This window comes from Buceros rhinoceros, unplaced genomic scaffold, assembly GCF_000710305.1.
Source record: "Buceros rhinoceros silvestris isolate BGI_N320 unplaced genomic scaffold, ASM71030v1 scaffold11475, whole genome shotgun sequence".
NCBI classification, from domain to species: domain Eukaryota; kingdom Metazoa; phylum Chordata; class Aves; order Bucerotiformes; family Bucerotidae; genus Buceros; species Buceros rhinoceros.
This window is the reverse complement of record NW_010414753.1, coordinates 127322-140618: the sequence shown is the minus strand read 5'-3', so window position 1 is coordinate 140618 and position 13297 is coordinate 127322. Positions and strand designations below refer to the sequence as shown.

General features: G+C 35.9%; 1 protein-coding gene across 1 annotated transcript in view; it reads right to left on the bottom strand.

The window, feature by feature from the left end:
• Positions 1-13297, bottom strand: part of SEMA3E (sema domain, immunoglobulin domain (Ig), short basic domain, secreted, (semaphorin) 3E) — a 143299-nt gene that overhangs the window by 28647 nt on the left and 101355 nt on the right. The window contains exons 5-6 of the mRNA XM_010137200.1: positions 9071-9164; positions 1798-1917 (exon numbers count right to left, since the gene is read on the bottom strand). Coding sequence (XP_010135502.1) covers positions 1798-1917; positions 9071-9164 — 214 coding nt within the window. The remainder of the gene's footprint in view (positions 1-1797; positions 1918-9070; positions 9165-13297) is intronic.

Below are 13297 nucleotides of genomic sequence, written 5' to 3'. Positions count from 1 at the left end.
CTGAGGGGAGTAAGATGGTAGAAATAGGAAAGAAAATCTATTTTTTTCTTGTTGGGTATCTATAGAATATACAAAATACATCAATGTCAAAATATTTTTACCTTTTTCCAGTCCTGTTCTCTGGGGTTTTATGTATTTTGATTTGGATTAGGCTATAAGCGGGTACTAATATTCATGTAACAATCTCTGATCCTGTACAAACCAGGTGTAGGAACGTCAACTTCAGACAAACGGCCTTTTAGATAAAGAAAAAGCTCTGGTAGTTCAATTAATAGGTGTTAGATGACCATATTATCTTCATAGATAGAAGCTGCATTGTGTGTTTTTTCCCTGAAATAAAATCCTTCTAAATTCTTTCTGTTTTGACATTTTGCTGCAAAGTTGAAACCTAAGTTCAGACTTCAGTTCATGCCTGCATAACATTTAATTCCACGCCAAGCAGAGCTGTGAATGATTTTATCTCACTGAAAAGTGAGATAAGTTCTTTAAATGAGAATGGGATTCATACAATTAGTACAAATTCTTAAGAAGCAGAGGGTAATGTAAATATTTTCTAACTTCCCATTCTCTGTAAAAAGTCATTGTGTTTTAAGACATTGAAACAACACAACACTTGTTAATTTTCTCTAGTTTTTAATGCAAATTTTAAAAAATTTCCTTTCTGAAAATTTAAAGTACAGACAAAATTAAAAGCAAAGTTCAAGGCCATCATTTAGAGAATGCTACATTTAAAATAATGAAAAATTCCAGTGAGAAACTTCATGTGCATGCTGTGAACATCCACCTGATTGTTACTGCCCATATATAGTCAGCCTAAACACGCAGTTCAGCAAGGCTCTAAGTATTGCATGTGAAGCTGTTGTAAGAATTTTTTAAATTAATTTAATCCAAGTCTTAGGTCAGATTCTTGTAGGAAGAAGTCTGCAGCAGATCTATTTACTCTCTTCTGATTTTGGAGAAAAATACCTTGAGATTTGAGAGAAAAAGTTTTTATCTCTTTTTATGAAAAGATAGTGCTTACCGTATAAATCATCATAAAAGGCAATTATTGACTCTCCTTGCCAAACATTAGCAGTAATAACGTCACCATTATTATGAAATATTGCAATACTTTTGGAGCAAAACAAATCAAGATTCTAACTTTCCATTTCACAAAAATTTCAACATTTTGAAATCCAGTTACATTTCACATTGAAGAGTATGAATTTCTAAATTTCCCTTGATTTTTCTCAATATTTTTCTCATGCAATATTTTAATTTTCTTCTTTAAAATTATCTGCTTTAACTTTTTATTTCATGTAAATGCATGATTACCATATGTTTAATATTTTGTAGTATTGCATGACATCTCTTTACTACACAGCTTGGCAAAGATTGAGTTGATTTATTGCAACATCTAGACAAAATGATCTCATCTAGAGAAAAGAGTACTGTGCTCTAATTAGAAGCTCCCATCAATCAAATAGAGAATTTTAAAATATTATTTTAATTATATCTGGCACATCAGGAAATAGTACAGAATATTCAGAGAATAAATTAAAAGCAATCCTAAAAGTGAAAAATGGAGGATTTTAAAGTTCCGCTTCTTAAATCCGATATGTAATCACAGTAAAGATTTCAATTTGTTCGGCCTGGTGGGGGGTCATGGAAAATGTCATGGAAAAAACATAGTTTAAACAAATACGTCTCCAAATGGCTGTGCATGTGCGTGAACGATATCTTCTGAATTTCTGGTGAAACAGAAACTGTCTAGTCATCTGAAACACCTCTGGTTCTTCCTTCTCCCCGTTCCCGTACCTTTCAACAGGCGCTCACTATCAGGTTCAGTTCGGAGATGGGCCATGCGATTCATGGTGCGAAATAGAGCAGCATCTCTTCCCCAGTAGTCACTGTAGAGACCCGTAAAAAGTTCACCACCTGCAGACCATACATTCAAAAACAAAACCAAAAATAAACCAAATCAGTTTTGTGGTGGTCTACTTATTAATTTCATTGCATATGATAGGAACTGCATTATAAACATCTCTCGTTAGTATTTCCTCAAATCAGGTAAGAAGGTGAGGCGGCCAGTTACACGTAGTCTAAAGAGCATATGGACATTGTGCTTACCAGCGCTGAAACATTTACAGCTGGAACAGCACATGAACAGGGATTTTAAATTTCATTCATGGGCTTAGTCTCATTTTCAAAACCAACTTAATGACTTCGGGACAGTCACACACAAAACACGAAGGCATTATATTAACTTCTAACCATATCTGCCACAATAACATCTGCCACATAAGGCACCTAAATTCAAAGATCTTTGTCATTCAGTTAGTACCTGGCCCTAGAGACATCTACGCTTTGTCAGCTCCTAAATTTTCACCAATGCAAAGAGACTGACCAGTGGTTTGCTTCTGAGCACTTCCAGATGAACCCTGGTTTTGCTAATAAGAATCAATACATTGCTTGGTCGCAGAACTGGAAGGGACATGTTGGGTTCATGAGGAGTCAGAAAATGGGATGAAAATGCAGCCACAGGTTTCAGAGGATGTAGTGTTAAGGAAAAGAATAGTGATAGCTGCACCAAACCACTGATTTGGGCTAAACTGCATGGATACAGCTCAAGGCTAAACCACACCTGAATCCACAGATTGGACCTCAGACAGGGGAGTCTTTCCTGAGCGTAGTTATCAGATTGGCTGTGCACAGTATATGTCTGAATAAAAGATTAACTAATGAAGCACGTGCTGAAAACACTGAAGGGCTGGATGCATTTAGCTACCCAGGTGGAGAGAGAAGAAACAGTGCCTTCTATCTTAGAAGTGGTTTCTATAAACAAGCGAAGTGTTTTATTAGGCCAAGGGTGTTTTCCAGTCAGTCTACTGGAGCGGTTCCACTTTACCTGAAATAACTGCAGTGTGGGTATAACTTGCTGGCTGAGAGGCTTAGGGTTCAGTGGACAGCGAAAGAGAGCTTATAACTTTTTTTCATATCTTTAAGAGTCACCAGAGTACTGGGACTAGGGACTAGGAACTAGGGACGGGGTTTAAGATCTCATCTATCCTGCACAACAAGTGATTAATATTTCCTGAAAAATTTATGGGAACAGAAATTAGGTCCCATTTTCAAAGGGTTCAGGTGCCATTCACAAATTAAGCAAGAATAGAGAAATATTAGAAATAATATGCTGATTGACGATCGCTTTTGAAGATCTGTATGTAGCTGGATACAACTGAATCATCACATGTACATTCAAAAAATCAGCCTATTTCTATCTGACCCATCTAAAATCGTGATATATATCTGACTTTAGTGAAATACCAGGAATAATTCTTCTTTTTAGTTAGGCATGGGTGCAATTCTACTTACCTGACCGAGCATTAAGAATAACATATTTCACATCCTTGCAAAATGAGATTAGAAATTTCTTAGACCCAATTTAAGAAGCAGACAGTTATTGTCACTAGGTGGCACCCTTACGTCAGAAAATAACACAGCAGGCATTAAACTGCACAAGAAGAGGAAAATAAATTTTTTCCAGTTCGTGGCTACTCTGAGCAGAGGTTTCAGTGACATGGCTTCCTACCTCCCATCGAAATAAACACGGCTGATCCATTCAAACAACATTAGCTGGCTTTTATAAAGAATTATAGCAAAAGTAAGAATTTTGCTGGTTGGTCTCCCTCCTGTTTCTCTTAAGAGATATGTATGAATTGAATGGGAACATAAGTCTGAATAATGATTCTGGAATGTTCATAGTTTGGCAACTGGGGCCAGTTCAGAAACATTTGGACGTGAGCATAGTTTTGCCTTAGGCTTTACCATACAAAGACTGGATATTTCCTGGTAAAATATATGGTCATGATTTAGTATAAAATATTGGCAAGTGAAATGAAAAGTAAGTATAAATTACAGCATTAGTAGAAGTTAAGGCTATCCAGAACTAATAGAAAGCTTTATTTTTTAACACACAAAGCTGCTTGAAAAATGAATTTGCTGATGTCTGAATAATGTTCTAAACAGTCTTTGCGACCCTAATTTATGAGTTATATTAGTCATAAATCCCCCTTTAAGAATTCCATTGGAAAAATATCTCAGACTAGTTGCTGTGTTGTTTGGTTTTTTTTAATTATGGTGATGTGTAATACAAAATGTGATGCTTTTATCCTTTCAATACCGTAGTGAATCTTGGAAAATGTATCAGGGAAGGGTGAATGATTTTTCACATATTGCTAGTCCAGATGTTCAGAATTTTGGATACTAAGCCTATTCCTTCTGTTTGACATAGGTGTAAAGTTATTCTAGGTAACTAACCTGCTGGTATCGCACTCTACCATACACCAAGGAAGTTATCACTGATTTTGCCTTTGAGATCCTGGGGGGAGGAAATGGAAGTTCTGGTCTTGGATGGATATTGCTCCATGAAAGACATTGTACAGATACAGAAATTAAATCTTACTTTTACCCTGAAATGTTACTAAACTGAACGTAAAATGAGTATCGAGCGTGAGCTGACCGGTCACCTCGCCTACAGAAAGTGGTGAGACAATACTGACAAATACTGACTGTCACAGATCTCAGCACAAGAATGTTCAATGTAGTTCTGAGATCTTTTACACTTTTTGACATTAAGAGGACCTTCTTGTTTCTTCTTCAATAGTCTTTTGCACATCCTTTAAATCCATGTTATAAATTTTGAACACTGCTAGGTTTTTACAGGGGCTGAGTAATTCTAGATTTAGATAACCTGAGGTTGAGCCTTGAAAATTTCTGGATATATTTCTACTCTTTTCTCCATTGAAAAGCTACCACTACATATTAGCTCACTCTTGTTTTTTTGCAGGGTGTTATACTGCTGCACATCACACTGACAAACCAGTATCTTCCAGTGAAAGTCAACTGGGCAATTTCACAGACCTTCATCACTCCTCCTCGCTCCAGTCTAACCTCAGCTTCACGCCTATTTGACAAATTAATTACTAAAATACAAGTTTTAACAGCGCCTGGTGAGTTCTGATAAAAAAAGAATAGAAACAATTTTCTTTCCTTATTTGAACAAAAAATCCCATGAACCTCAACCCCCATATTTAGCTCAAGAGATACATGAATACTTTTTAGACAACATTCTTTTCAATCAAACAAATACATCGAAGTTCAGTTTGGACCACTTATAAGGCACATTTATTTTTTTGCCCTTTTCTCAGAGCAAAATATTAACAAAACCAAATACAAGCTTTTTCTTCCAAACCCAAGAATTCCTAGAGGACAACCTTTAGAGTATACCGATTGAAGCATGTGGTATAATGTAAAAAACTGAATATATACAAGGGGTGTCTAGAAATAGGCTGCTTCTGCCTTAGCAGTGGGATTGCTTTGTTTGTTATTGGCATGGTTTGTGTACCTGCTTCAAATTGGAAGGTAGTGCAAACATAAGCTATCATTCATCAGTAGCCCTTTTTGTGTAAAATCCCCATTATATCACTTTCTACAAAGTGGACTAGCTCTGCTATGAATAAAAAAGTAGACCTTAGTGAGCAGAAGACCTTTCATGCATTTCTTTAACTGTCACTCCATTATTACTCACATGACATCTAAAATCAAAGTAATCGGAATACTAATTCACATTGTTAGCAAGTGATACTTTTCACAGTAGAAACAAGCAAATTCAAAAGAAATTATCTGTTGCTTATCTGATAAACTTTCTCTGTATTTTCTCTGTGTTACTCAAGTACTATGTCTTCTGTTTTGAGAGAAAATGTGTTTAATTCATTGTCTAGAGTAGAAGAAAAGACACCAATACATGAAAATCTTTTAAAACTGTGAAAACAGAAAATATTATTGGAATAGATTTCCTGGGCAGAAAAACATATTCAAATATAGTTTAGGTTTTTCACCACTTGCTCATGATATATTGCAGGTAACAAAACATAGACATAAACTAATTTCTCAGCTTTCAGGAGCTAGTGTGGTCTGAGCTAATTTGTGTATGTGATCTGATATCAAAAATAGTTTTGGCTATTGAAAGCAGATGGGCGAGTTCATTAGAAATAGAAGTCCAAAAGCTTTATATGCCCTTTATCTAAACAAGCATTTTATTCAGCCTGTCTACCATCCAACAGCTATCTGCTTTCTGATGGTGACAATATATTGTTAAAAGTCAAATGTTCGTAAATTGAAGAATTTGTCACAAGCTACTTTACTACTGGGTCAAATAACCTGTAATAAAACTTATGACAGCATGGATGTTTAGTTTTAAAGCCAAGTCACGAGCTATTATTTTCTCGAAGTGCATATTTTAACTGATGTGTTGAAATACATGAAGAGATACAGAACAAGAGATTTTCTTTCTTCACAAATTAAAACCTGGTTCTAATTAGTGATGTTGCAAATGATCTTTCAAGATCAAGATTTTAAAAGCTTTTAAACTTTCATCAGTTTCCTTTTAGTCTAATCCTCACTGTTAGTCAATAACCATGCTGGTGTAAGCTACTGTGTTAATGTGAGTTGCAGCGGTGGAAGCAGGTTTTGAATCATTTAGTTAGGAAGAAAAGGATTCTGGGATGTTTAAGCCTTTGCCAACAGGTTTGCATAAAACCTTTTTGAGGACATGCACAGTGGCTGAATCTGTATGGGAGAGTGGAGGCAGCTCTGGGGTGCCTCCACTGGGGAGCAGAAGAGGAAGTGCATGAAGAGGAAGGGAACCTCCAAGCGTTGGAGGAAAGACCGGCAGAACAGTCTGGAGGGTCCATGGTGGTGTCGTCATCTCCTGTCGTAGGGTCATGGCCACCATGAGCTGGAATCAGGGCTCAGCTGAATGAAGGAGCATACCTTCCTTCAGATTTCACTTAGCATGAGACGTCTGTGTCTCATTTTCAATTGTCATTTAAAAGATTCTTTAATATTCACCGTGTTAGCATCTCTGTCTTCTACCCTTTTCAAATGGATACCTACAGAGATGAAGAATATACATTATGGAGTCTAAGGAGCAGCATTAATTCTGTTTATTCTGTAGACTGTGTGACTCTAGTTAGTAGAAGTTGTAGAATATAGTGGAACACACAGAAATACAAATTTCTTTAGGAGTGTTCAAAGTGTTTAATTCTAATCATACAAAAATATAAAAGCATAAATAAAATAATAAAATCTTAAAAAAAATCATTATAGAGGCCTAGAAAAACAGCCTTTAAATACCTTTCTCAGGTCATATTTATTTTGATGAAGGGGTGAAAGTTTGGTTTTTTGATGTTGTATCAATGAACTGGTAAAAATGTATTATATTCCTCTGTTAATCTTGCCACATTACGGAACAGTTAGCTTTATAAGTCTTTGCCAGCAGATATCCAAGACTTTGAACAACATTTATCATGGAAGGCCTTGTTTAAAGGATTTCTCTTTCAGATAAAACTGTGAGGATCCGTAGGACCTCCCATTATCTGGGCAAGCTAATGAATAGACCAGAAACACAAGGACTAACCATTAGTCTTGAATTGCTCAGTGGGACAATCTGGCTTCCATTTAAGCAAATAAAATTCACATTGATCTCACAGTAGGAACATGATCAGGTTAATTTGTTTACTTAGTTCTATCTGAGGAAAGGTTGAGAAGGACTTCAAGATTAGACCTGGAGGTTTCAGGCCTACAGCAAATTCCATGGGATGAGTCTTTGTTCCCAGGCTGAGCTAAGACTGGAATCTGTTAAAAACTGTAGAAACAATTTATAAATAAGTCTGAAAGAAAAGCGTAACAATCTGTGCTTCATGGATTTTGGAAGGTCAGTCAAAATACAGCACGTTTTTTCTGATTCTTTCATGACTTCTTAACCCACTAGCTCTTAAGAATTTGAGCTGTAGGGTTTTTGGTTTTTTCTTTTTTGAATGGGAAAGAACTTTTAATGGGAAAGAATATTTTGATGAATTGCTGCAATTTGAAAGATTTGGAGTTAATGGTGACCAATTCTTTTTGTAAGTAACTTGTTAATGTAAAGGAATAAAAACCCTAACATGTAAAAATACATCTGGCACTCATGGCCAATAGTTCCTCACCACTATGTGTGAGCTATATCATTGTAGTTAATAATCAGTGATTTTATATGTCTGATTTTAAGATATGAAATCAAATGTAAATATCAAAGGGTCCTAAAATCTTCTAACCTTTTAGCCCTGACAGTTTGAAAAATTATTTGATCTTAGCTTATTTTTCTAGCTCTTTCTTTTAATGACTATAACCTTTGAACGTTCAGTTTTCATCTTCTATATGTTTTTTAAAATTAGAAATCACTGTTATTCCTTAAGTGTATCTAGCTTGCACCCTTTACCGGCTGTTCCACTCTACGTTTTAGTCAATGAACTATTATATTGGCAACTCCGTGTTTGCTTGACCTCACAAAATGTTTTCAGGGAAACATTATTGAGGAAGAACGTACGGGTTGCTATACTACAACTTGTAAGGTCCCAGCCCTACAGTGATATACTTACCAGCGAGGCACAGAGGAGCACTATCTCAGCACAGATTTCTGGTACTGCAGGACTTGGAGTGAATTCTATTTTAGTAACTGTTGGGTATGAGATCAACCCTCCTAAGAGAGGATCACCAGCTTTGGACAGTTTTCTTAGAAGGCAGCATTGAAAAAATCTATTTTGATCTCAAAAGCTGTAATTTATATAAACAATAAATACTTGATATAAAAACAGTAAAATTCACATTTTTACAAGATGCTTGTTACTCAGATTATGTCTCGGTAAATGAGTAATAGTAAATTTCTGTGTATTTGTCTCAGTGGTGTAAAAGACTAAGCTAGATGTATTGTTTTGCTTTGAAGGAAAGCAGGAAATCATTGTTTCCAAAATTACAATCAATTACTACTTCAGGATGGCACATGTCACGTAAGATCTACTCACTTCACCGAGACACCCTTGCTGGAGTTAGTGCTGCCTGAGATGTAATATTAATGTAGGCAGCACCACAAGGATTAAGTCTGACGTGGAAGATTGCAATGGAAGACTGACAACACTTTAATGTGCTGGAGAACAAGACTTAGAATGACAGATTGACAGGACTGTGAAGTTTGTGACATAAAGATCATTACCAATTAAGATGGAGGTGAAGGAAGAACTGGGGTCAAAAGGGCACCTGCCTCGTCCTCTCTCAAATTTGTGTGATTCCAGTTGAAACAGATGATCCTTAAAAAAAAAAAAAAATCACAGAAACAAGCGTAAACCCTACAGGCAAAGAAGAAAGACCTCAGAGACAAGTTTTAACTTTGTTATACCTTTGCAATGGATTGACTTCATTAGGGAGAAAACACAATTACAGTCGCTCATTGATGTGCTGGCAAAAATTCTCTGGGTTTCCACAAATCACCTTTGTGTGTGCACTGCCCAGAAAGCATCAGTGAAATATGCACTAAGTTTGCAGTTATTTGTGGGAGTAGGGAATGAGAATTCCTCTATCTTTTGTCACAATTATCTGAACATTATATAGATATCTAGCCATGGAATGTGTTTTCCCTCCTTAAACACTTTTTTCCAGTAGTGGTAAAATATATCATGCTGTGCTATCTTCTCTTGGTAGCTTTGAGATGTTTATATATCTTCTTCAAAAAAGTATGTTCAAGAATGAATCCCCAGTTACGGTTTTCAGAACAGATGTGACTTCTGCAATGGATTTAACAAAATATCAGTATGAAAAGAATATTAACAAATTAGTTTAATTTGTCTGTATAAGGCTTTAAAGGCTGAGAAAGAATTTACAATTTAAATTGCCTTCTCAGAGCTAGGTTTGTCCCAGCTTTCTTAGAAGAGCCCATTACTGTCTGATTAAAATATCAAGTGAGAGCACAATATTTTTTTTAATTTATATATTAACAAAAAAGCACACCACAAAACACAGGGATGGGTGAGAATAAAAGGGCAAGTAGAGAGAACGCTATGAATGCTTCATCAGAAATATTCCACACAGCCATCAAGTGTGTGACTAGTAAATGTTTTGATAGTCTAGCAGTTCTGTGTAACAGTTTTAATCAAAAGTCTACTGAAACACAGATTTTGTCAGCGTATTCGATAAGTGCATTCTACTGTGCAGTAAGATAACCTCGGGTTCGCATTGCTAATATACTAAAGCAAATGTTTTGTGAGGCATAAAATTACATGTGACAAACCCCTGAGAATTTTTTGGATGATCTGCTTGGATATCTCCTTTACAACAAACATTTTGGTTTTATTAGATCTGACTTTTCAGGTATTTACACTGAGGAAAAAAGCTCAATATACCTAGACTGGACAAAACAGAGTCCTGGCAGTCCTTATTTAGGTACATGGAGTCCTTTCAGTACTTATGTCACTACAGCAGGTTCTTTTATCTGATGTCGGTTATGTTCATGTAATATTGGGACTTTATAGTATATACAGCTTTGTCCCTAGAAAGTTTTGGGTTTTGGAGATATGGAAACCCGATTATGTATCTGCTTTTTGCAATGCTGTGTTCTCCACTCTCCTTCTCATCACTCACCAATGTTCACCAATCCTACCCTAAATCCCAGAAATCTCTCTCTTCCCAAACGAGTAATTGCCCCCAAAACAAACCTATTCTTCTCTTGAGGTAGCTCATCTCATGACAGTTATGCTGTCCTGAAAACATCATAAAAAGACAAGAAGCGAAGAAGCAGAGGAGATACTGACCATTGCATGGAATGGAAAACTGGTAAGATAATAATACTAAATATTTTTTTTAAAAAAGACAGAAAGAAAAAAAGACATAAGGAAAGAGGGAAAGCTGTAGAGCTGTTAGTTCCCAAACTTTAATGAATAATTGGATATTTCTATGCATTTCATTTAAAGGTTAATCCTGAATTTGTCACAAGCACCTCCCCTTCAAAACATTATTCACTCCTTAGTGCCCAGATCAGCCAAGTTGATGTACCTATCTTCTTTTCCCATCTGTCTAAATTATACCTACATTTTGCTGCAATGTCCAATCAAAAAGTAGGATTCTCTTTAGTTAAAGATTTTCTATAAAACTGGGATTATCTCAGAATGCAGTTCTAGAAAAGTAAGACATGTTTTATTTCTACTTGAAGTTGAAAAAGCCACACCAAAAAAAAAAAAAAAAGCCACCACCACCACCACCACCAAAAAAATGTAACTAATGATCCTAAAACTCACGAGGTAGCAAAGCATTAAGAATCTCACCTCTCCAGAAGTTTCTTTTTTTGGCCTAACCCTGATATGTTAGTGTCTGATGTTAAAGCTGATGCAGAAGAAAATGATCATCCTGTGTAGAGACTGGTGGTGAAGGGTTATTATTTTCTGCTCTATCAACTTCAGTTGCACATCAGTAGTAACTACTCTCCCTCTGCTCTTGGCTCGATGTCAAACAATGAAGAAATATTTCTCTGTGTGTGAAAATCCGAGCCCCATCCCATACTCTCAAACATTACATACCAATTATTTTTCAGAACCGAAGACCATAACATTTTGGGTCAACAGGAGAAAAAAAGAGAAAGGTTAACTCAGGAAGGGACAGAAAAACCTTCGGAAGCCATGAAAAAGGACTAGGAAATCATAATTGTCATAAAATATGACATAAAGGAAATATTTCTTAAAAAAATCTAACTGATGTTATTTATTTTCTGCAATTTTTTGAGAGAAAGATGTAGAGGTGGAGAGATAAACTGAGATTTAAAATTTAATAGATTTTTTAACTCATAATGCTTACTTTTCACTTTTCCCCACAGTAAAATAAACATGGATTTGTCTATGAAAGGAAAAAGTAAGAAACTGATTACAGAAAAAAACCATACTCTGGTAAAGTGAACAAGAGTAGAAACACAATTATTTTGAAATGATATTTGAATAAGCTGTATTGTGCATACTTCATGGTTTATAGTGTATGGCTCATATTTTATCCTACACAGGGAATAGAAATTGAAATTTTTTTGAGCTGTAATACAAGACATGATCTGACCAGGGCATTTTAAACCACACTTTGTATTCAGGTCTTCCCCTGGTAAAACGGCACTCATACTCAGGCCAGGAAGACTTGACCATTCTGGCAGTCTTCCAGCTGATGTGGAAGGATTTTGTGTCACTGTCCACCAGATTACAGTATCCTGATGAAAAAGCTACGAACGTAGTTAACCATTCCCCTGAGAAACAGAATGAAATCAATGGGAAAGACAAACCCATCTCTTTTAACATTCATGACACGAATGTGTTTAAAACAGCAAGTTGTATGACCATGGAATGAGAATGTTAAGCAGCGTGCACAGTATCCTTTCCTTATCTACATTCTAACAGCTGGAATTTCTTAATAAGGATTGTAGCTTAAATATATAATCTAATGCTAACACTGAAGGTAGACAAAAATTTGGAATTCAATGCAACTTGGAGAAGTTTTTAAGTGGATCTCTCTGGTTTTGATATAAAGCAGGATGTGTATCTTATAAAAGCTGGCAGATGCATGTAACTGTCTGATAAGTCACTGAAAATGTAAGCAGTGACTCCTCCAAGAGAGATTTTCCTACCTTCACCTTCTAGGACAGCATACCAAATATTCCATGGTTGCAATAAGTTATTCTCATCAGTGGGGCAAGTAACTGAAGATCAGGTGTTAGATGTGTCAGCTTCCACGGGATGGCAATTTAAATGAAATAAGCGTGGCACATTAATAATCAGCTTTGAAGGCTAATACCATAATTCTATCCCTCCTTGCTGTTTGTGACATTGGAATCCCTTGAGAAATGTCGGAAGAATACCGACAGTTTCCTCACAGATTATCCAAAGCAGCAAATCAACACTGCAATTTATGTTATGGGCACTTTTCGGTGGTTAGGTTAAAAATTATACAAAACCACTGGGAGTGGAGTTATAAATTTCTGCATGTAGTTTTGGAAAAGAAATGGGGTTCTGGGTTTGATAGCTGATACCTGTGACTCAGGAAACATACATTTTCAACTATTATTAAAATAATAATGTTGTTTTAAAAGAAATGGTTATTTCCAAACACATCAAGCATTTTGCCATTCACTTGAGATGAATTGATAATTTTAGACAATGAAGAATAATGTAGGCTATAAACGATAATGAGAGAAAAGGTCAATCAGAGCCATTACACTTTAAAATCTGCATTTAACTTTTGTTACAGAAAATTGCTTTCTCTAATGCCGAGTGCTGCTTTGCTCTGGTTCAAGACAGCATTTATGCATGTGATTAATTTAAGACATATGCTTCCTTTCCTATTCAGCAAAGTACGTGAGCCTGTTCTCAAAGTTAATGCAATGGCTGTATCTTTTCACTAAATGAGGGACTTAGAAATA